Source organism: Serinus canaria, chromosome 8, assembly GCF_022539315.1.
Source record: "Serinus canaria isolate serCan28SL12 chromosome 8, serCan2020, whole genome shotgun sequence".
Lineage (NCBI taxonomy): Eukaryota > Metazoa > Chordata > Aves > Passeriformes > Fringillidae > Serinus > Serinus canaria.
In genome coordinates this window covers 28,582,515-28,607,062 of record NC_066322.1, presented here as the reverse complement: position 1 = coordinate 28,607,062, position 24,548 = coordinate 28,582,515, and the positions used below count along the sequence as shown (strand labels likewise).

Here is a 24,548-nt window from a genome sequence, read left to right as displayed (position 1 = left end):
AAAGAAAACTTAGCATCTTCTGTGCACACAGCCTGGCAAACTCACACTTGAGAGCCTTGGGAGCCACCTTCATTCAGCAATCCAATCACAAATGGTTTTCCTGGATTTGGGACACACCTTTTAACATTTAACCTGATGGTGGCAGGACAGCAGCAGCTCAGACAAGGTGTTTGGTTGCACTTTTGATTTCTAACTGCAGTGAGTCCCTCATCTAGCAGTGGGTAAACAACCAGCAGCCAAAGCTGCTTGCACAAGAGGGATGTGCATGGCTGGGAGACAGCTCACTCACATGTTTTAACAAGTGCTCTCAAAAAGAATGTTCCAGGCAGGGTTACATTTCTGCCTGAGCCTCCCAGAGCATCAGCTTCCCCTTGATAATCTTAATTTGGGACTCAGCAGAGGTAAACAGCATTTGTCTTTGCAAGCAGGTGCTAAGCAAGCAATATGCTACTCCTGATTTCACAATGAAAAAGCAAAGTTCAGCACAATTTGTTTACAGTTACTATAAATAACAGCCTGGGGGGAGTGAAGAACTTTTGAGAGGAACTTATTTCCTAGGTTCCATGACCTCAAACAAGCCTGTGACATCCCTGCTTTGGGAACACAGATGATCCTCATGCAAATTCCATGCAAATCTTAATCATACTACCAGTGAAGAAACTAAATCAGAAAATCCAGCATCCTCTAAAGCAGCAGTCTGAATACAACACATAGCCTGCAGTGGCTGCACTTTGCATCACCACTGACAAGTCAGGAGAACAAAAATATCTGGTATAACTGCCCCAGGGTGACTCTCCTCCCTGCAAAAACAACAAAAATTAAAAATAACTGCTTTTAAAGTCCCTGAATGTCCTCAGATGGATGGCACCCAAAAATATTATAAAGTTTATCATGGATCTGCTTAGGGATCTGTTTTTTCAGGTCAGCTTCTCTCTGAAAACTGATCCTCACTCCATTACTGACAGCTTCTACTCAGAGAAAGAAAAAAGGTTAACTACAGATGAATTGATTTCAAGTAGAAAGAATAGCCCATATGAGGAAAAAATGAAGGAATTCAGTGTTTGGCTAAAATGAATGTGAATACAAATCCAGGATTGTTCTGTTTTGCCTTAAATAATATTTAACCAGCTCTGAGACTGAAAATAACAATCATGCCAGAAACAAAGAAAGCATTTTTCTTTTACACACGTGACTCCATCATTTTAGAATCTGTAAAGCAGCAGCTAGTCAGCTCTAGTGTCACTTCCTATGAATGGTACTCAAAAAAACCCCAAAAACCACCCTTGAGGAGAAGAGCTGCCTGCATTACTGATTCTTATCAGCAGCACAGTTCAGTATTTAAAAACAACTGTGAACAGCACCATGCAGTGTTACCCCAGGATGTGGAGACTGAAAGAGTGGCCAACCCTTGGAGCAAACCTAGATGTGATGATCTGCAGGACAGGCTCAGTATCAGCTCAGCTAAGAACTGCAGTCTTCCTTCTGTCCTCCAGCATCTCCTCTGGCATGTGCCTCCTGCTGTTCTTCCCAGCTGGGACACAGGAACTCTCCCTTTTCTTCCTCTGCAACATCTTCATCAAGGAAACTCTTTTCCTCAGTTTCACCTCCACCTCTCCTCAGAGCAGTCACTGTGGATGTTCTGGTGTGGGACAGGGATGAACCCCTGGGAGGAGCTTGCTGCTGCCTCACTCCCCACTGCAGCAGCAGGTTTGCAGGAACAGGCAGAGCTCACAGAAGCTCATGCTGTGCTCCCAGAGATTTCTTGTCCTCTCCTGGAGGGGCCAGGGGTCACAAAGCCAAACTGACAGCTTGCTGTTGTAGAGAAAGCCCAAAGCTACACTCAGGCAAAACCACACTGCCAGGTAACTTTATTTATAAACATACAAACTCCTGAATGACTGTGCTGAAAGCACCAGGACCACAGGCCCCAAAGACAGGTCAACACCTCTTTGATCAGTATTACAAGGACAACTGTTGCAAACATCATCCATGCTTCTCTCCCGCTCCTTTGAAGGGAAAACACAGCTGAGGGTGAATTCTCCATGGCAAAGTTCTGCATGATCTGCTATCCTCCAACAGGAGACAAGTTGCTGGCTGAGCTAAAGTTTGGCTGTGCAGTGTTCAGAGCTCCTGGTCCAGCAGAGTTTTATTGTCACAGTGCTCAGCTGATTTAATGAGGATCATGATTTAATTCCTGCCAGGGACGCTATCTCCTCCAGATTGTAGGAGGAATACTTTACTAGGGACATGTAAAAATTGGGAAAAAACAGGACCCATCTTCCCTCCAATATGACATCCTAAAGAAAACAGTCTCAATATCCTATGCTAAAATTATATTATTTGCTATTGCTTTTTTGGATGTCCTTCCCATTACCTCCCAAAGATGAATTCCTATCAGGAAGATCCCTTACCTACTTCCCTCTCCATCCAGCACAGTGGAGTTGGACTGTCCCCCACCCTGCCACAGCAGCTGATATTTTCTGAACTGAATCCTGGCCTTTAGAAGCTGTAACCACCTCTGGTCTGCATCAGCTTACACCACTGGCATGAAGTCAGTTTTTCTTTGCCTCTTTTTCTTCAAGAGGCCAGGAAACTTGAATGTGATATGGCTCTAGTTCTTCTGGAGTGACATAGTCTGGAGCATTGCCCATCAGGTCTCGTCCCCTGAAGGATTTTGGAAAGGCAATGACGTCCCGGATACTTGGAGCGTCAACAATGAGAGAGATCAGCCTGTCAAGTCCTACAAGCAGAAAACAAATTGGTGAAACACTTGAGTTATGGCTCTATATTACCTCCCCTGAGTCAGAAAAATCAGAAAGATTGAGGAGGTAATATCACTGAGCTTGAAGAAAAAGAGTGAAGCAAGTAAGGGAGGAAAAAAAATTAATCTCAGCTGGTAGCAGAGAAACAAATTTGCCTCGAGAGCAGAAATGTCTACCAAAATAAAGCTTCTCAATATTGCAGGAAGCTCTGTAACACACAAAAGGCTGCAGGACACAGAAAGCAAACACAGCATAACAAAACTTGGGCATCTGAATGGCAGAACACTGGCAGGGCTCTGCTTTACAGCTCAGGGTTCTGCATCAACCAGTTTGGATGGATTACAACTACTAAGAAAAATTCAAGAGGAACGAAAGGCTCTGGGTGACTGGATGGAGGAAAGTCAAACTAAGACCACAGGTTAAAAAAATGCCTTTGTTTTTTGTAGGCTTTTTTATTTTGGTGAGTGTAGGGAGGGTGCTGTTGGTTGGTTGAGTTTTTTCCCCCCTCTTTCTTTAAACAATGAACTTGCATTATTCTAGGGAAAAAACCAAACCCTGACATTTTCTGAATTCATGAGCAAAACAGGTAAGGAGAGCAGGGAAATGAGATGGCAGCAGAGGGGAAGGGTGTGAAACACAAAGTGCACTGCTGTCCCATGTCTCCAGGCAGGCAGCACAGAGATCCTGCTCTGGCTGCACAGGAATGGGAACAAAGCTGACCCAACCTCACTGAATACAGGGCTTGCAGATCAGCAGGTAAGGACCATCCTTAGAGTCACCAATGTCCTTGCTTAAGACCTAAACCCCACTGTCACTCTGGGGAGGAACACCCCAGCTTTCTGCTCTTAGTGACCAGACCTCTGTTTCTTTCCACAAAGCTGCTGCAGAGATGAAAGCACCAAGGCTTTTCCTAACAACCATGAGCCTGGTTCCCAGGATGTAGTATGAAAATAAAAAAACAACCAAAAAACAAAAGAAAAACAAACAAAAACCCACAAGAAACAAACAGACAAAAATCCAAACAAACAAACCCCAAAAACCACTAAAGACCTGCATCTGTAGAACTACAGATCACTTACCTAAAGCAATTCCTCCATGAGGTGGAGCTCCAAATTCCAAAGCCTCAATTAGATGGGAAAGCACCTCAGAGTCCTCCTGCAAAAATCACATTAAGAGGTGTCACTGGACAAGCAATGCTCCTCCTATTAGCAACACAAGATGAAGGTACAATGAAATCATCCATTGCTCTGGGCTAGGAGTTATATCTTTATCTGAGAAGAGGATGAATGTTTCTTTCAGAATATGCAATTAATATTTCAATTAATCAGTGCTTTTAAATCTCCAAGAGAGCATTAGAGGCATCTGTAGGTGTTACCTTCAGCACTTTCTCCAGCACAAAACGCTGCTGTTCTGCACTGTGAATTCTGATGGAGCCACCTCCAACCTCATTGCCATTCAGCACAAGGTCATAGTGCTGGCTACGGACCTGCAGAGAGACAGGGACAGGCACCTCTGTGAGCCTGGCCCACAGCTGCACCTAAAAACAACCTGCACAGAGATGCCAAAGACACTGGCAATGAAGCCCTGGCACTCTGTCAAACTGCTCTCTCAGGGGTACACTGCAATTCAGGTACCAGTCCTGCTGGAGGCATGGGTGCCTCTGATCTGGGAGGAGAACAAAACCTTTTGAAAGGTTTGTCAAACCTGAAGAAAATGAGATAGGTCAAAATAAAAGATTTCTGTTTCCTGACAGCTCCTCTGGCAGGGGCACACGTGAATACTTGCCATCTCTTCCAGACACATAGAAGGTCATAGAATCACACAATGGTTTGGGTTGGGAGGGACCTTAAAGATCCCCTAGTTCCAACCCTCTGTCATGGGCAGGGACACCTTCCACTATCTAAGGTTGCCCTAAGCCCTGTCCAGCCTGGCCTTGAACACTGCCAGGGATGGGTCAGCCACAGCTGCTCTTGGCAATCTCTGCCAGTGCCTCACAGGGAAGATTTTTATCCTAATACCCATCTAAGTCTTCACTCTTTCAGTTTAAAACCATTTCCCCTTGTCCTGTCACTGCTTGCCCTGCAAAATATCCCTCTCCAGCTCTCTTGTAGCCTCTTTAGGCACTGGAAAGGACTCTAAGGTTACTCCTGAGCCTTCTCTTCTCCATGATGCACAACTCAGCTCCTCCAGCCTTTCATCATAGCAGAAGTGAGGATCATCTTAGCAGCCTCCTCTGGACTCATTCCAACATATCTACATCTTCCTTGTGCAGTCAGTCCCAGGAAACAACATCTCCTTTTACACTAAACCCAGTTGCTGCTTGCCTGGTTTTCCATGGGAGCAGATGTACAAGAGCCAGCATGGCAGGCAGGAAGTTGGTTACCTTTGTGGGATCAGAATACAGGAGGCTGACATCTGAAGGATGAGGGGCAGTGAAGGGGTGATGAGCAGATTCCAGCTCAGTGGGATTCTCAGCCTTAGGGAGGAAAAGGGGGAAATCCACCACCCAGAGGAAGTGAAAGGCTGTGGGATCACGGAGTGCCAGCCCAGCTGCCTCCAGGAGGTTGGCACTCAACAACCGCAAGGCTCCTAGGGCAGAGCACTGCAAGAGAGAAGGGAGAGATGAGACAGGGTGGTTCCACCATCAGGGAACTCACTCAAACACCCACCAGACAAAGAGTGTTCCATGAAGAAAGCACCACAGACAGCATCAGCTGGAGTGCATTGCTCCCTTGAACACTTCAGCCTCATATCCTGAAATGTATCACCTTCCTGCTGAGGCAGCAGCAGCACCAGGGTTTGACAGAGACCAAGTAAGGAGCTTGGAAGTTCATGTTTTTCCAGCTACTTCATCTTCAGAATTTTCTCAGACTAACCTCCAGCTCCACACATGTGGATTAACTGGGGGACCACATGTAAGATCCACACTTTGCAGACATAGAAATGAAGGCACAGAAGAGAATGTTGGCTATTGAGCAAAGTGTGACACCTTATAATAAAACAATGCTTTGTTTTATTGTTTTATTTCTCTCTATTCTTGCCAGCAACATCTGATGGCAAGAATAGAGAGAAGGGTAGAAACGGAATCTCCCATTGCTGCTAATAAGTCATGCACTTGTGGGAGACAAAATTACCTAGCTGACCTCATTTTCCAATGAGTCTGATGCTTCAAAAATGAATTTTAAAAAAAAGAGGGCACTGATTTGTTGCAGGGTTTTTTATATTTCAGGCTTCATTTCAGATACAAGTCCTGCTCAGAATTTGACTAGGGGCCATAAAAGTAATAGGCACATTTCATGCTTTATCTGCTGTTGCTATAGCTGCCGTTCCAGAGAAAGAGAAAAAGAGATGATGACCTATTTTAATAATAAGAAGAATCAGACTAAGGTCAGATAACATCAAAACCATCATCAGCAACATTCAACTCACAGAGCCACCAAAGAAATGCCTCCTACCACTTGCTTATGTTCTCCAGCTGCCAGCAGCACCACATCACCCTCCTCCATGTTCAGTGCTCGGATAAGCTCTGACTGCTCCTTCTCACCAAGGAATTTGGTAAGCAGGGACTTCAAGCTTCCATCAGGTCTGCAGATAATTTCCATGATTTCCTGGAGAAAAGTAACGGTATGTTCAGTGCAGTGCTGCCCTCTCCTGACTTGAAGCATTACATGCTCAGGCTCTGACTCTCAGCTATTAAAAACTGCTCTCCTCCTCCCTCTGACTTTATCACACTTTGCCACTCACCCTTCCCAAAGCCTCAAAAGAGTTTCTGTCTCACCTGGTTAAACTGGGATTTTGCAGACTCCTTCAATGACCCCAAGTCTTTATTTGTAAGATACCTCTGGGGAAAGAGCAAGAGAAGACACAGCAAAGATCAGCTTGAAAAACTTGACTTGGTACCAAATCTACTGATTAAGCTGGTTCCAAACTTCTCCATTATTTTGTTTCTAGTACAAGTTCTTATGAAGGCTGTGGAACAGCACAGGGTCCTCAGCACTGGGCTGGGTGTCTGCTCTGAGGGCTCCTTTCAGGAAGAGACCCCTCTAGATCTACATTTCCCCCCCTCTCACAGATAAATGTATCTGGTCAGCAGGGTAAGATCACTCTGCTTCCAGCCTGCAGAACAAGGTTACACCACCACACTGTGGATGGGGAATGCAGAGCTCAAACTGGAGGAAGAACAGAGAAAAACAACTGGGCTGACTCTTGCATGCAAAGCCATGCAGTAAAAGAGGACATGCATCAAGATCTTGATTTTTTTTCAGCTGCTCCAGTTCTAGATGCCACTTTTGTGTTGCTCTAACAAACACCTCTGTGCCCTCTCGTGGGAAGCCACTAACTTGCACTTTGTGCCAAACTGAAAGGAATCCCAAGGGAAACCATGGCTACAAAGCCCTGCTCCCCAGATAAAACTGAGTATTCAGAGGATTTGTTTTTTCCATTCTGTCCAAGCTACAAAGATGCCTACAGCCAGAATTAAATCTGTTTCCTTGCCAAAATGCAAGGCTGTGTCAAAAGTTTTCCACATCTATTGTCAGCCTTGGATTTGGTCCATGACATCTCATGACAAGACACGAATTGTACCCAGAAATGAAGCTAAAGCAAACAGGAGAAGGACACAGAAACACCTGACCCTTGTCTGCCTATCCCAGAGCTGTGCCATGCCCAGCCCCTAAACCAGCACAAATCTCCTGTCACAAGGATTTATTATTGAGATGCTCATCAAAAAGCTGATAAAAAGCAAGGTGAAACCCCAAAAGGGTTCCTTATCCTCATGGGATCTTGCAGCTCTATTGTTTTCCTCCTCTTCCTAAGGATAAAATACTCTTCCTGCTGCCTTATCATTCTAACACCACTCAGCCCCACCTAACATGGATTACAACCAATCCCAAGCTCCCTTTATGAACACCAGAAATAGCAAGGAACATTTCCATACCAACAAAGGAATTCAAATTAGCATTTTATTTATTCCACTTAAACCAGAAACAGGATCTAAGAGCATCACTTACCACTCCCTGAGGGATACAAATGGCTCTGATGGAGCCATGGGGGTAACTGAGGGCATTCTGCACAAAGTGAATGTTTGATCCTCGTAAAACATCACTGATATCCACGATCTGACAAAGGAGAGAGCACAGGAAAAAGCACTGCTGGTAGGAATACAAAACAAAAGATCCTGCACTTGTGTCTTAACACCTTCCACACTATTCCCTTTTAGAAGCTTTTGCTCCTAAAACAGTCAAGTTGCATTGCTCCCTAGCACTACATCACCTTTCAAATAAAGTTTTATTAGAACATATATTTTCCAGTCAACTGATTAAATCCTCTCTTCCTTCAGCAGACTGCACAAAGCAGCAACAATGGAACAGGCACCTTGGGTTAATTACAGCACTCAAAACTCCAGCCAACCATGTATCCATGACCCAAAGGTTATTAAAACACTGACTGAAAGGAAAAGCTGAAAGCTTCCAACGGGCAAACCCTCACCTTCATCCCAAAGCGAGTGTCTGGTTTATCAGTCCCATAATCAGCCAGTGCCTCCTCATATGTCATGGAAGGGAAAGGAGTCATAATGGAGCCTCTTTCCTCAGGCCAGGAATGTTGCAGGAGGCCCTCTATGAGCCTCTGGATCCCAGCTTGATCTACAAATGACATCTCTATGTCTATCTTAAAACAGAGAACAAGGGGGGGAATTCCACATTAGCTACAGGTTGTGCTTTCACAGTGCTACTTGTGAGTACAAAGCCAGCAAAACAAGAAACAATACACAAAATGACATCACAGCATGACTGCATTAGGCCAGGAATGTGCTTAGGATCACCCTCCAGGCTGATGACTCAGGCAACAACCTCCTCAGAGAGTGAATGAGGTAAGGATGACAAGGACACAGAAGCAGCCTTGAGTGAACCAGGCTAACTCAGCCTGGGATTTCAAGGCTGAGGAATGGGATGTGTGACCTAGCAGGACAGGAGGAGATTGTATCATCAAAGTAAAATCACTGCTACAATGCAATTCCCACAGCTGCACCTGGGGCACTGCACCCGGCCAAGGACAGGAACCACGCACCCATCCCACACCAATTTCCAAGGGCGTGGCTGTGAAACACACACCAAAGCAGCAGCAGACTAGCACAGACTAAGCCTCCAGAAGAGAAAACAGCTCAGAGCCACTTGGGTTGAGGAGCAGGAGCAAGGCAGCAGAGGCTGGTTACCTGGGTGAATTCTGGCTGCCTGTCAGGCCGTGAACCCTCGTCCCGGTAGCAGCGAGCGACCTGGAAGTACCTGCAGTGACACTCTGACTTAGATAATGATTTAAAGTATCCTCAGCTCTACTGTGGCTTTAGAATTGATCAGAGAAAAGAGAAGAAAAAAATAAGTAAATCAGAGAGACAGGGCTTTGTTCCCACAGCAGATGATCTTTGTTCCTATCCCTTCAAAAGAATGGAATTTTGAGTGGAAGCACCTCTATCAGCAGCTGAATCCATCTCCAGCCATTTGTTCCAGAGGCACATGGAGACTGCCAGGTGAGCTATCCCCCAAGGGCAGCACACTCAACTCTTTATTCCACTCCAGGACTCTCCTAACAACCATGCAAAACTCTCAGACAAACCTGGCCTGCAGTTCACCATGTGAACAATTGTCTGTCTCCCTGCCCATCCATTTGATTTGGAGAAGTAAGCCCAATTAAAAGCTTTGCACCTCGGCACCCTGACATGCTTTTCCTTGTCTCAGTCATGCTCAGCTGCCCAGCCTCACCTCAATTAGTTCTGTAGGTTACTCCTGGAGCAGCTTTCACCACACATTAAATTTTCTGCCCTTCAGGCAGGCTCTGCTTCAGATCAGGTTTGCATTTAACACAGCAGTAAAGATTTCAGCTTTCCAGAAAGATACATTTTATCTGACTATAAAGTCCCAAGTATTTGAGGATCCCTCTCCAAGACACAAATCCTTAGCAGTGAGGTTTTTTTGGGGAAGTTTCTGAACTTCACAGATAAAGCAATCAAACCCTAGACAGGACATGCAGAGAACAGGAGGCCAAGAAACTCTTACCTGTCCATGCCTCCAACCATGAGGAGCTGCTTGAACTGCTGAGGACTCTGTGGCAGAGAGTAGAACTTGCCCACTTCCCTCGAGGGCACAAGGAATTCTTTGGCTCCCTGGTATCAGAAAGAAAATTTACAGAGTTCAGCAAGTAAGTGGCCCCAATTCCTGACTCTGGAACTGCAAGAAGAAAGGACCTATTTTTCCCATTGTGAAATCTCACATGTGAGGAAATGGCTGTTTGTACATTACACTTCATATTTGTTAAACAACTTGGTCCAAAATATCTGAAGGAGAATTCTCTACCTTCTTCTCTGAGAGACTAATGCATAATAGACCATCCAAGACTGGGGTTTAAATGCAAGAACTCCAGGGTAGCTGCACAAACAATTTCTCAGCTACAGCTCTCTTCTCTCTGACTATTTTTGAAATGAAAGAAATAAATATAAGATCAGAAATTAAATTTACTTGAGTATGACCGCTACAATAACCTACAGGTTAAGAGAGAAATGCCGAAAAGACAGTGCTTTCAAGTTTTTTGGGTTTATAATCCCAGCACAGACTTGTATTCAACATTTGCTCTACAAGGCAGAAGCTTATCTTGTTTGAAGGTTCAAAATTAAGACATGAGTTATCATCTCTCCACTTTCTCTCCCTCTACTTTTAAAAGAATTTGTGGATGATATCAGAAGTTTCACAAGCTGTTATTTAGCAAGGGAAAAGCAATGAAGGCTGAGTGGCAACTGGAAATGATTCAGCCCTGACTGTGCACCTGTAGGAGGCCAAAAGCATCACATACATACCCCTGGGGTTCTTTTAAACAGAGTTGGAGTTTCTACATCCACGAACCCTGGGGAACAAACACAGAATATGCTGAGAGGAGGGAAAACTAACATGACAGAGTAGGCCACAGTAGGGTTAGTCAGCAAAATAGGTCACGTAGCACACTATGGAGCCTCTCCAAAACCAACACACTTTACTACTTCTAATAATTATTCCTGTAATGACAGATCTAAAGGCTCTGAGCTACTCTCATGTTCTGCCAGAACTGTTCATGACAGAGGACTCCAAACAGGCTGAAAATGTGTTAATTCCCTATCTATTCTAAACCAGGCACTGATTTTCCAAAATGCACATCCTGAATTTAAGAGAGGCAAAAGCTCTAAACAAAATGCATCCCTCTGACATGCCTCAAGTGGGTGACCAAAAGAGAGCAACTACCTGCAAAGAGTCTTTCTCATTGGAAACAGCTAATTTGAAACAGGTTGCTCAGAGCTTCATCCAACCTGGCCTTGAGCACTTCCAGGGATGGGGCACCCACAACTTTTGTGGGCAGCTCCTTCAGGCCTGACAACATCCCACTAGAGATCCCACCACAAGGAGACATTTCCTTATTGAGTGTGACCAGTTTGGAGCAGCAAGTTGGTTAGGAATCTCTGCCAGCACAAGGAAAAAGCAGCAAGGAGAGCTGGAATGCGTTGAGTTTGTGAGGGTCCCCAGGATGAGGTGAGAGATGAGAATTTGAATCCATGTTCTCAGAAGGCTTAACAAGAACAATAATGATAAACTTGTGACTGACTCCTCAGAGTCCAACACAGATGATGGTGATTGGTCATTAATTAAAAACAATTCAATGAAACCAATCAAACGTGCACCTGTTGGTAAACAATCTCCAGCCACACTCTGAAGCAGCGAAACAGGGAGAAGCAAATGAGATAATATTGTTTTTTCTCTGAGGCTTCTCATCTTCCCAGGAGAAGAAATCCTGGCGAAGGGATTTTTCAGAAAACATGCCAGTGACAGGAATGTTTGCTGCTCCAAGCAGCTCCCTCACCATGGAGGTTGCAGAGGTACTCGCGCATCCTCATCACCACACGAGAGCGCAGCCGCAGCGCGGACTGCAGCCGGCAGCTGCGCAGGTCCAGGTACCGATACTGCATCCGCAGGGCCTCGGACTTCTGGGGAGGAGAGAGGATCAGGGTTAAGGGACAGAATACAAACTGTTGTCCAGTGAAGGCGCTCCTAAAGCCACAGAGAAAAAGGAGAAGATAAATAAAGAGATGGTGCTCGGTTGCTGCAATGCACAACCTACACGAATATGGCAATGGCTTGAAACAAAGAACCAAACTGCCCACAAAAGCTGGGGCTGCCCCATCCCTGGAAGTGTTCAAGGCCAGGCTGGATGAAGCCCTGAGCAACCTGGTGGCATCCCTACCATGGCAGGGGGTTTGGAAAAGGATGACCTGTAAGGTTCCTTCCAACCCAAACCACTCTGGGATTCCACGAGTCAAACAGCCTCATTTCACACTCAAAAAGCCAGCGTAGCCCCGTTTCTTCCATTCTTTCCTTTGCCATCAGTGCTTCCAGAAATCTGGAATCATTCAAGTCCTGTTTTCTGCTTAGCTCTAATTGGAAATAAATCCTCCCAGCAAACAAACTGTTCTAAATACCATCATTTCTCCAAAGTGAAGTGGGGAGAACCAGACTCAGCTCTCAGATGTTTTGCCATCACCCTGGGCAAATTCCCAATTTAGTGAAAAGTCACCACTTTGACAAGAAAAACACAGACACCTTGATAAAATCCTTGATTTCAAAAGGCAGCTTCTTGCAGGAGTTTAGGATCTCTGCAGTCTCTGCCTTCACTTCAATATCCCCTGTTGGCATTTTCTAGAACAAAAAGGCAAAAAAGTTAAAGTCAAACCAGTTGGACAATGGTATTTCACAGATGGTCTAAGGGAAAAACAGAAGTAATGTGATTACCCTCCCTGCCTTCTAACACAGTGTATAAATCAGAGATTTTCTCCTAAGGACAGATTTCTTCCAGATTTCCCTTCTGTTCAGAGAAACACAAGTCACCAACAAAGATGGCAGCTTCTTTCCCAGTAGCATACTGGTAAATAAACACATCAGCCCCAGCAAAACCACACAGTGTAAGTTTCAGTTAGCATGAGCAGCAGCCCTTAATATTGAGTCAAAAAAGGCAAATGACGAGGAACTTCTCAGAACTTCCAGTTCTAAACACCACTTCTCAGAACTGGTCCTCTTTTGACTCCATCCCGAGGGAGAACAGGCAGCTCCCCTCACGTAGCATGGAGGCACAGCAAAGTTCACTTGATCCTGCAGGACTCTCACTATTTACCAGGGGAAAGGACACACAACCTTTCCACAAAACAAGCAATGAATAAAAGAATGAAAGGCATTGCTTGAAGCCTGGATTTTAAGTGGACATGTATGAGATGGAGCAAAAAGGAGTTATGATCATAAATGCCGTCCTCTTTTTAGACCTGCCAGTTATATGTACAATCCTGAAAGATCAGTCTGCAGCTGATTACAATGACAGCTGAGAAATGCAGAACATTAAAAAATTACTCAGCCTCTGTTCCCTATACAGGGAGAGCAGCAGAATCAATAAACAGGTAGAACTCGACATGACAATATTTAATTTCAAGCAAAAGCAATTCCCACCACACTTTGAAATCTGGAAAATCCAGCATTATCCTTGCAAAGGGCTGGGATCCAGTTTAATTTGTGGGTGCCTGTAATGTGTTCTGAGATTCTCCAGTGATCTGACATGGCACTGATTTCACCTCACACTATCTAAGGATGGGCTGTCACACAAGCAGAACCTGACAACGCTCTGACACAAAGCCCACCATAATCCCACCATTCAGGAGTGTTTCCTTCAAGGAATAAAAGCCCTGAGAGCCCCCCTACCCCATCCTCACCGGATTCTCCTGCCCGGGGGGCCGAGGGGACACTGTCCCAGTGACTCTCACCACAGACTCCAGTGGGGCGTTGGACAGCAGCTCCTTCACGTGGGAATGTGCCTGCAGGGAGAGGACAGAGCCTCAGAGGAACTCAGAGAGCAGAGCAGGACAAAGGCACTGTGGCCAAGCACCTCGACCCAAAACCACTCTTAAGGCAGGGGAAACAGCACTGATGCTTCTGTTGCAGTGTCAGGTCAGGGCTCTCACGACACTGCAATCTACTTGTGAGTCAGAGCACTCAGTTTGACAGAGTGGCTGCTGAAGCCAAGCTTCCAAAGGAAAAATAAAAACACAGACTCATGTTTTGGTAGCACTTACCTCATCCTGAGGAATGATGACCTGGGTCAGTCCCTGGAAATCCCTCAAAACCAGAAACAGGCCTTGTCTGATCCATGAAAAGCACAAAAGGAAGAACATTTTTTTCACAAATTTAGTAGTTTCTGCTTTTTAAAGCATATGGCAACTGGCTACACTTTCAGTATCCTGCAACTCATCCCAAAGCACTTACAAGTACTGAATTATAAACACTTTTCCCACACCTGAACAATTCATTTCACATTGTGACCAGCCTCAGACAACACGCATATAACCAGGAGAGGCAAGATTTTAACTTGAGCTTTCATACACGCAGAGCTGGGATTCTGGACACCTGAATTTTCCTGCTGGGAAACATCACACAGCTAAAAACAATTAAATGAGCAATAAAACTAAAGTTCACGTGGAATAAAAACAACAACAACAAAATCCAATCATAAGTCAAGAAGGGGAACACTCGTCCCATAAAAAGTTCCACATGAACAATCCAACTGCCAGCCTCAGAACCATAAATCTTGATTTCTTCAAGCTGCAGCAGGGACAGCTGCCATTATGCTTTTTCCATAAAAAACTGTCCAATAGGACATGCCTTGGTGCCTTCCAAAATAAGATCACCACGACCACATCGCAATAATCCTAACTCCTTTTCCTGGGTCCCCATCTACAACTGGTCAAAGATGAGACACTCAGGACCTCCTAAAATCAAAAAACCCATGCAGACCATCACTGGGGAGCAAAGGTGGATGAAACACAGCTTAGAGTGGATGTGGCAAATAATCATCTCCATTTTCACCATGGTTTGCACTTACCTTTGATATTGAACCCATCCATACAGGGTCACCTTCTGTCCCACGTGAGCAGCACGCAGCTCTCCACATGTGTTGGTCCGAGTGACAAAACTGTTGAAGTCTTACATAAAAATAAAAATTTAAAAAAATAATAATTAAAAAATATATAATATCTCATAGCTTTTGCAGATGAGACAGAATAAATGAGTTTTCCCTCCCAATAAAATTTATATATATATGGAGAAGTTACTTCCTATATAGATCTGCACTAAGACTATAGCATAAACATGAAATGAAGCTAGTCTGAATGTATTTTAAACAGGGATTGTTTATGTTTCTCAGTTCATAAAGATACTTGAACATAGCCTTGCTGCAAACTGTTTCCTTACAAATTTCAGAAGTAAGAGAAGCAAAACTCCCAGATCAATCCTGAGGGGTGCTGACAATTCCACATTTAAATCTAGAATCAAAGAATAGTTTGGGTTTCAAGGACGTTGAAGCTCATCTCATTCAACCCCCTTGCCGTGGGCAGGAACACTTTCCACTATTCCAGGCTGTTCACAGCCCCATCCAGCCTGGCCTTGGACATTTCCAGGGATGTGGCAGCCACAGCTCCTCTCAGCAGGACCACGACCTCACCACCTACACAGGGATTAATTTCTTCCAATATCCAAACCAAACCTGCCCTCCTTCAGTTCAAAGCCATTCCCTCTTGTCCTGCCACTGCAGGTCCTGGCGGTGACACGGCAGAACAGGGCTTAACAAACCAAGAATTCAACACACACGGAGGACACCCACCATGCAGGTGTAAACTGAACAGCTCCTGCCTAAAACAACTGGAAGGCGGCCTCAACCACGGTTACAGAAAGGTTTGCACAGATCCCCGTGTGCCTATAATCACGGCCTAAGTCACAGATCCAAGCACAACCAATTACAGAATGTGCAAGAGGCTCAGCCTGCAAGGAGAAGCCTGAAGGCATCGCCTAGACATACATAAATAATTTCAAGAGGCAATCTCACTACATTCATGACAGGCTTTAGAATTAAAAGAGATTTAGACTAGACACTTAATAAAGTGATACAGGGAAAATAACTCGTGACATTAATCAACTCTGTGGACTACCCTGACCAGTACCCCGGGAGAAAAGGCTCCCAAACCTCGAGGGGACGGGGCCAGCGCTCCTCCTCACCTGGAGCCGCAGGTGCGGCGGCAGCGGCCGCCCGGTGCAGCGCTCGCACCAGCAGCCGGGGCAGCGCCATCCCACAGCCGCCCCTCAGCCAGGAACACGGGAGGAGGGCCGCAGACCTGCGCGAAGCGGAAAAAGGTGAGCTCCGGAGGGGAAAAGGGGAAAGGCACAAACCACGGCCGTCTCCTCCCCTCAGCACCGCCCGCCCCAAAGATGGCGGAGGGACGCGCCCCCCCCGCGCGGGGGCCGACGGGAAGAAGTTCGAACGGCGCCGGCGGGACGCGGCGGCCATGGCGGAGGAGGCGCCGGAGGACGGCGCGGTGCGGACCCTACCTAGCCTCAGGCGGCTCTCCCGGGCTCTGCCCTTCGGACGGAGCCATGGCCGCCTCGGCAACAGCCCCGGCTGCCGCCTCATTGTGCCAACGTTGTTCTCTCAGGTACGGCGAGGCGCGGGCGGCGCCGCCTTTGTGTCTCCTCCGCGTTCCCTCCGTGTCCCCTCAGCCGCGCTGCGCCGCGCGGGCAAAGCAAACTTTAACTTTTTTCCTTTTCTTTTATTCTCCCCACCCCCAGGAAAAGGCGGACCCGCAGAAAACAGCGTTCTTGCTGCGTAAAGCCTGGACACTGTACAGCGTGACCCCCCTGTACGGCTTCCGCCGCGCCCGCCTCAGGGACTACGCGCGGCTGCTGGGCGCCTTCATCGCCGCCGAGAAGCAGAAGGGGCTGGCGGTGGAGGTGGGCGTCGAGCTGGACATCAAGGTGGCCCTGTCCAGCCTTCCCGACATCAGGGGCAGCGAGCTGGACCAGGCTGCCCTCCTCGTGCAGGTGAGGGCGCTGGTTTTGCTGTGATGGAACGCTCTGTCTGGAAAGCAAGCCCCAAGGTTAAACCCTAGCTGTGTGGAATAGCTACTGGAGCATCCGCTGTGATTTAATGAAACTGAATTCTGTCTATTTTTAACTGGAGCGGAACGTTTATAGAGTTAAGCTGTGCCAGGGCAGGTTTAGGTTGCACATTAGGAAGAATTTCTTTACAGAAGGGATGATTAGACATTGGAATTGGCTGCCCTGGGAGATGGTGGAGTCACCGTCCCTGGCGGTGTTTAAGTTAAGACTGGATATGATACAGTCAAAAGCCTGGTCTAATGACAAGGTTGAGCTTGGTCACAGGCTAGACTTGATGGCCTCTTTTTCAGCCTAATTGATTCTGTGATCTCCCCTAGGCAATGCATACAGTAAAGAGCAAGTTTGAGTTCAAGTTTTTAACAGCATCAGAGTATGACTATACAGAGCAATCTCTGTCTGATGTTTTAGTTCAGTAGTCAATTTACTGCCAGGACTTGGATGGGTTCTTTTTCTTCCTAGATAAAGCATAATCCCATTTCCAGGCCAGTGCTTAATTAATGTTTCTGAAATTGTTTTGCCTCAAGTGAAATGTGCTACTGAAATGTCAGGTTCATTGTGTCAACAGTTGTAGGATGTACCATGGGAGTTAAGCAGCCTAAACTCAGATCCTAAGGAATTTAAAAGTGCTTTTTCTGCTGTTTTCAACAGAATTGCATTCAATTTTTAGGGATGTCATGGATAGACTGAATAATTGTATGTGCTTGACACAAGGGGGGAAAAAAACACACTTTAAAAAAAGGCTTAAAACTTTAAATCAATATCTGTTTGTAGCTGATGGGAAAGAAAAAAGCCACACTTGCTTTTCAGCATTGTAATGCTTCTTCTCCCCATCCCAGCTGTCTTCGAGGTCACGAGCCTCCTCCAGGAACTCTGAGGACAAGCCGGTGTGGTCGGGCTGGTTCTGCTCCATGTTTGGGGATGATCTTTTCGAGAACGTGCCAGAGCACTTCACCTGCCTGCCCCTGTTCCTGAGCCACGGCGCCGAGAGCTACACCTCCCTGGTTGGCAGCTGGTTCCAGAAGACTTTCGACTGCTGCTTCCGCCGCCTGGCCATCAGCCCCCTGAACCTCAGCTGGATGGTGGCCATGTGGGCTGGCTGCAAGCTGGACAGAGCTGCCTCTGCCGTGGAACTCGTCTTCTCCGTGCCCCGCCTGGCGCAGCCCCTGGATATTTCCTACGCCATCCACCCCGAGGACGCCCAAGCTCTGTGGGACACAGTACAAAAAACGCCAGGAGAGATCACCCAAGAGGAGGTGGACGTCTTCATGGACTGCCTTTATGCCCACTTCCACAGGCACTTCAAGATCCACTTGTCAGCTGCCAAGCTGGTGAAGGTTTCCACAGGGGTTGCCTTGGCACACTGTGATGGGATTGTAAAGGTGAGGCCCTTAGCAGCAGGTTGTTCTAATGCTGGCCAAATAAAACAGCTGTACCTGAAAGTCTCATGGTTCTTTTGCGTGATTTCCTACAAGGAATTGTTAAACCCTCAGCTTTTACTAGTCATACTTAGCTTTAGAGGTGGGGCAGCTGCCAGCACAGTATTTTATTACTGCCTTGCTGCAAAAGCTACTTGCCTGGGGCAGAAATAGGTGTATTAGCTGTGGTATGAACAGGAAAGTTTCTTAGGCCATAAAAAAACTAATTTTGGACTTAAAAAGATCCCAAACATTAAAAAAAGTTCCTAGTTTTCTAGTACTGTAGTTATTAAAACACAGGCAGAAGACTCCTTCACATGTAAACCTTTTCATAAAGGTGCTGGTCTTTCTACAGAGGTATCTCTAAACCACAGAATATTAATCCTTCAAGCAATACAATATTTTCTTCTGAGTTAAAGAAGAGTTTGTGTAAATGCAGTTGTTTAAAATTACTCTATGATGAAGAGCACATTGCTTGTTTTTATCTGTAATAGCTTAAAAATGTCTGACACAACTCCTGTTGCAGGTAAGTAAGTACACAGAGATATCTCAGGCTTTCTGAAGGGTGCTCTTGTGGAATGTGTGCTGTGTAAATTCAGTTATGGCTTTTCATAATGGGATTCAAGTCATATTCAGTATTGGAAAAGTAAAGCAACAACAGGGCAGCTGATTAAACACACAGAACACTTGGTAGTTTCCTTCCAACCAATGCTTCAGGGTGTGGAAATCTGACAACTGCAATTGTTGCTTTGACAGGCTTTTTTCTCTTTCTTTTGCAGATTCTAAACAGCCAACACCTGCCTGGAGTGCTGATGCTACTGACTGAACTCGCAATCTCTCAAATCCAGTGAGAGCCATTGCAGTAGCACTTCATACTCAAAAGGCTTTGTGTTTGGACAATCTGTATGGAGAAATCCCCAGGAAACTCACTCCTACAGCATCTTCTCTCCTCCCATTCTGGCTGACTTTGGACAGACTGTAAGTCCAGCACTTTGCTGTGCATGGAATTACACAGCTAAGTCAAGCAGACATTTGGCCCTGAAGAAGGGCTGCAATGCAAACTTGTGACAGCTTCCTGAGCAGCTTTGTTTTCTCAGAGTCACTCATTTCATTTGTGTGCAGGTATCAGCTCAGAGACAAACAGTGCAAGTTCTTGGTGCAACTTACTGGCAGGTATTTCCAGTTGGTTTTCACTGGACAGCCTAAGCTATGCAGACCTTGGCTAAACTGTGACTACTCTTGGGCTAGCCTAAATGCAAAGTGCAGCACACCTGAGAAAGGGTGCACACTACAACCCGGGCCAGAAAAATCCAGGTTTCTAACTCCCTTTTCAGCTTGTAAAGAGTACATGGTAATGGTGATAATGTTCATTTATGTTCCAGTTGGGCATGAGATTGGACACGAGGCACTTGTCAGCCTGTTGGTCCTCCCAGGCACATTGATAGATAGGAAAGTGAGGTGTGGATAAGCTTGATAGTTACTAGGCTTTGTCCTGATGTTTGTGATCTTCGATGTAGTCCTGTAGGCCAGAGAGCTCTCAGGATTGGAGCTCTGTGCTAGAATTTGCTTGGATCCCTCCCTTCTGGAGCAGGTAAGAGTTCAGAGGGACATTTAAGGAGCAGAAAGTAGCACCCACTGAGACATTTTTGTAATACAGTACTAAAGAAAGAAAATCTTTTCCATCTTTTGTCTTAAGGAAAGACCACCACTGTCTTATTAAATATATCCTTGCATGGAGCTAATTTCCAATTACAGCTTACCTGACCAAACCACCCCTTGTTACTTATTAAATGCTTCTGTGAGCAGCAAAATTACAAGTCTAGTTTCTTGCTTCACACTTGTGCAGCACCTCTAGGAGCTGATTTGTGCTGTGACTTTCTCCTAAATAGGGGTGCAAGTTTCCTTTCTTTTCCCAGTGTAAAACTGCCTAACACATGACATAACTGCATGCCTAGTTCCTAACCTGCTTCCAGAATTAAACAAAGAAACAGGCACTTGATTTCAGATCCTTTACTAGTTGAAGATGGATTGGTTTTGCATGTTAAGGTGGAAGTCTGGTAATTCTTACCCTGTTAAAAGCAGCTAAGTGATCTTCTGAAGGTCTTGGCAGCTCAGCAGCTACCTTAACTATCACTTCTGGTGCTTTAGTTTCCTTTTTTGAAATATCTCAGACAAAATTTGCTATCTGGAGTCAGAAGAGCACTGGACAAAGGAGTAGAAGGTCTGGAAATAACTGGCACCTGTATTTGGTTTCAAAATAGGACTGTTACACCCAGGGCAAAGTTTTAAATCTAATGCTCAGCTCTTTACAACCAATTTGCATAAATAATCTCTAAAACCCTAAATTCTTAGAGCCTCTTTTAACCTCTTCTTTGTCTTGTCCTCATTGTTAAATGCAGTTAAGTGAGCAGAGATAAGATTTAGCCAGATAGCACAGATACTTCCTGTCACAAAAAGCTGGTTCTGAGTGAAACAGCAGAGTTTATTAAGCCTCTTTTACTGGGATTTATCTGCGGGGAAAAAAACCTCCAGCATCTTTGTCCATATAAACCACAGAAAAACAATCCCCACTGCTTTCCCCCCAAGGAACAAACCAAGAACAGCGTAGAAGAAATTTATTAAGATAGCACTATTTATACAAGTTACTCATGCTAGAAAAAAGCATAAATGATACATGTAAACATTTGTTTACAGAATACTTGTTTTCCTTGTAAAGGTGCAAATGATCTTCATATGTAAACACAAGAATACCGACCTTTAGGGGGGAAGGGGCTTTTATAAAAGTTTTTATGTCCCATTTATGACTGTAGTGTTTTTTTTACTATATTCAAGCACATTAAAGTCTGAGTTACATGAATCAAATGATGAAGTTAAAGAACTTAAGGTGTCAGCATTGCCTTCTTCATCTCAAGAATTTACAGTCCTCTTTTTCAAAATGAAATTTAGTAAGGTCCACAGTTAGATCAGGTGCAAAAGGTCATTCTTCCTTACTCAGTAGAAATTACAGTAAAAACAGAACTGTTGAGTCTTGAGTTCTTCCCTGCTCTCCCCCCACTCCTGGGTGACTCCACAGTTATTCACAGTGCCAGAAAACAGCCCTTCCCCTCCAAACTCTTAAATGAGCCTCACACCTTTCCCTGCTCTAACCATACACAGTCAAAGTGCACAAAAACCACTCAAAGAGAGGGCACCATCCATCATGGTCAGGAATTCTACAGACACAGACAAGATGGCAGCTGAGGTGAGGCTGGTCTGAGTGGTTCTTTTTTCAGCAGGAAGGAGCTGGCTGTGGGTCTGCTCTTTCAGCAAGAACTCAAGACGTGGGTATCAGAATTAACAGATGGTACCTGCATCCTGCTTCAGACAAGAACTGACATCAAGCAGACAACAGGAGGAAAAAGGCTTTTAAAAGTGAGCTAGAACTAGGTGGGTTTAAGTTCCATCAGTGGTTGCAGGATAAAGTACCAGTGTGGGTGTAGCCAAACTATTCCACACCCAGCTGCATTATTTCTGATATTATTCCTGTTAGTGGTGGGTCCTTTGTAACAGCTGTGAGCTGAGTGCAGTGTTCTCTCTGTCCTCACAAAGGGACAACTACACCCAGCCTAAGGGGGGGGTCATGTCTGCCAGTGGGCCATCAGGGACTCCCCAAACTATCCTATGACTCAGGATTCCATCATGTCGTTGGGAAAGCCCTTGCTCTGGGGGAGGGATTCAACATTCCTGCCTGGCTTTGAGGGTGCATGATCTGGGGGTTTGGGGACCTGGACAACAACCACCACTGGACATCCAAAGAAGGACCAGGCCTTTCCATGGGACCAGTGCTTTTGACAAGACCTCATCCATCACTCTAACAGGACTGCAACCACCGTTTAATCAGGACTGGTTTTAAGCCACTCTTTGTGTATTCATTACATTTATTGTCATCTTTCTATTGAATTGCAACTCCGACTTGAAATCTCTCACAAGGTATTTCTGTGGGGTTAATTCCTCCCCTGCTGGTTTACCTTCAAACCAGCACAGATTCACACACAGGAGAGAGGAGAGGAAAGCTGAATTTTTGTACTGTAAAAAGGCATTCCTTGCAATCCTTTTCCTCTCACCCTTTTTGGGCACTTCACTGATTCAGCTGAGCAATGAGAGTTCCAGTTCTGAAAAGATACTCAGGGCACTCATCCTCACAGCTCTCCTGTCCTCTTAGAGACCCCAAATCATACCACAAGGGTTGGAACCACAGTAGTTGGCAGGACACAGCCCTGCCCAAACCACCAGCTGGTCGAAATGCAAGTCACACATACACACATATATATATAAAATACATATATATATATATGCACACACAGATGTATATAAAAAGCTGGAATCATCGCTGTGAGCGATACAAAGGAAATACATGATACAAATCAAATGAAAAAATAAATATACTCTGTGCACAGAAAAGCTTCTGTGCAAAGGTGGCACCTTGCAAGTCAAGTACTTTTTCTTTTTTTTTTTTTTTTGAAGCTCTCTGTAAATAAGGCAAAAGCAATGTTTTCTGTATCACTTTTTTCTCTTTCGCCCACCAAACAGCTGCCACATCCACTGCTCCCACAGCAGGAGGGAAAGCAGGAATCCCTCCTCCTGGCCAGACTCCCAGTACAGAGTGTATAGGCTCTACATCAGCATCCTTTTAGGCTACAATAACTGTTTACAGTTTGGTTTATTCAAAAAATGTAGAACTATTTAGAAAAAATACGGACATAAGCGACACTTCTACTTTTGTCCAGTGGTTCCCTGGAGTCTGACAACGTGGTCTCCCGCGGGGCACACTCTCACAGAAGTCAGTTTTTATAATTCCATAGAAAGAGTTCACCGACAAAGAGTTACATTGGAGCTAGACCGTGCATACTAGAGCTGCAAAGAGGTCCAGTGTCAACAAGTCTCTGCAGTTTTTTTTCTAGGAATGAGAAGGCAGGGGACTCCCTCCCTCTGGAAGCTTACCATATATGAGATTCACAGTGTGTCATTTTGATAACCCCCACGCCGCCGCCCAGCCGCCGGTAGTTCATCCCGCCGTACAACCTGCAGAGACAACATTCCAGAGTCACACATCCTCCTCTCCATGGGGACACTTGGGAGCTGCCATGGGAAACTCTGAGCCAGCCCATGTTACCATCTTTAATGTCTGCCTAAAGTGAAGAAGAGGTTGTGGAGCACCCACCCATCTTACACACTTCATAAGTAAACAGCTGTATTTGCTCGTGCCTTCCTCTCTCAGAACAGAAACTGCTGATTGATTTGACACCAAATTTCTGATAAATAAATACTTCCTGCTCCTTGTCTGGTAATGTGCAAGACAGAAAAGAACTTTGTAGGCTGTAGCTGACCTTAAGCTAGGTTTTGGGTAACACAGGACTAGGCTTAGTCCTCCCAATTCAACTAATTTATTTGTTATGTCTAAACCCCTACATTCAGCTGAGCCAACCAAGATATAACACATCCCAAGCACCATCTGCTGACTGCAATGGTGTCTGCATTTCATAGGGATACCAGATCCCAGCAGATTGCAGCTGCCTATTCCCCTCTGTGCCACTGGAGTCTGCTGGCAGGAACAAGTTCTCCAAACAGCTTTGTTAAAGTCAAATTGCAGCAGAATCGTTTCTCAGTCAAGCTGCACAAATAAAAAATACCTTCAATATACAAAGGAAAGGGAAGACCATGGAAGCTGGTCACCTATTTTGAGTTCAGTGGAGGAAAAAAAACACAAGCTAATAATACCTTGAATAATCTCCCAAACTGTGTGAATGCCTGCAAGGCAGTCACTCCTAACTCTGGACTGTCACAGGGAGTAGCTGAAACCATTCCACTAAGGAATCTGATGTATGTACCACTTTCTCCTCAACTGCTTTCCTCAGCAGTTCAAAAGGTCCTGTGGATCCATGGCTCACCAAACCAGGGGAAATTCCTTCACTGCTGCTCATGACAGCCATTCTTACCAGTGAAGGGGTAAACTATTACTATCACTAGTAAGGATAAGAACATTAATTTCTCCCCGTTTTTCCCATTTCTCCCCCAATTTTTCCCCACCCTTGCCAGATCACCACAGCAGCAATAATAGCCACAGGTGCTTGATGCTTTATGCTAATTACATTTGGGAATTGAAAACACAAGCAATTGTTTTCAAGTATAGTTATGACTAGAAAGGCTATCTTTCCTCTTTCTTTTCTGCTCAGCATGTATTTTGATCAGCAATTTCATATTATTTGTATCAGCTTGGAGATTCTTGCAGTGGCTGAATCCTGCTGATTTAAAGGGGAATAACATCATATGCTTGAAGTGTTTGAGCTCCTCCAAAAGGATTCAGAAATCACTGCCTTAGCCTGAAAGCAAGAAGT

At 45.3% G+C, this 24,548-nt stretch overlaps 3 protein-coding genes across 4 annotated transcripts in view; 1 reads left to right on the top strand and 2 right to left on the bottom strand.

Moving 5' to 3' along the window:
• Positions 1-1,851: 1,851 nt before the first annotated feature.
• Positions 1,852-16,068, bottom strand: DARS2 (aspartyl-tRNA synthetase 2, mitochondrial). Its single transcript, XM_030226741.2, has 17 exons — positions 15,863-16,068; positions 14,694-14,793; positions 13,888-13,954; positions 13,528-13,629; positions 12,374-12,469; positions 11,637-11,760; positions 10,606-10,652; positions 9,812-9,918; positions 8,974-9,043; positions 8,250-8,429; positions 7,772-7,879; positions 6,541-6,603; positions 6,218-6,370; positions 5,146-5,364; positions 4,138-4,248; positions 3,842-3,917; positions 1,852-2,740 (listed from the first exon to the last, which is right to left on the bottom strand). The coding sequence occupies exons 1-17, from the start codon at positions 15,930-15,932 to the stop codon at positions 2,553-2,555; spliced, it is 1,881 nt and encodes a 626-aa protein (XP_030082601.2). The 5' UTR covers positions 15,933-16,068; the 3' UTR covers positions 1,852-2,552.
• Positions 16,069-16,120: 52 nt separating this feature from the next.
• On the top strand, positions 16,121-20,975 carry CENPL (centromere protein L). Its single transcript, XM_030226451.2, has 4 exons — positions 16,121-16,296; positions 16,430-16,681; positions 17,596-18,138; positions 18,954-20,975. The coding sequence occupies exons 1-4, from the start codon at positions 16,150-16,152 to the stop codon at positions 19,023-19,025; spliced, it is 1,014 nt and encodes a 337-aa protein (XP_030082311.2). The 5' UTR covers positions 16,121-16,149; the 3' UTR covers positions 19,026-20,975.
• The window catches only part of KLHL20 (kelch like family member 20), a 25,998-nt gene continuing 22,224 nt past the window's right edge, over positions 20,775-24,548 (bottom strand). Inside the window, exons 12-13 of one of the 2 annotated variants that reach the window (XM_030226449.2) lie at positions 23,155-23,235; positions 20,775-23,067 (exon numbers count right to left, since the gene is read on the bottom strand). In XM_030226449.2, the coding sequence (XP_030082309.1) occupies positions 23,037-23,067; positions 23,155-23,235 (112 nt within the window). In that variant the 3' untranslated portion in view covers positions 20,775-23,036. Of the gene's footprint in view, positions 23,236-24,548 lie in introns of both variants that reach the window. The other variant, XM_030226450.2, reaches the window with a different exon arrangement.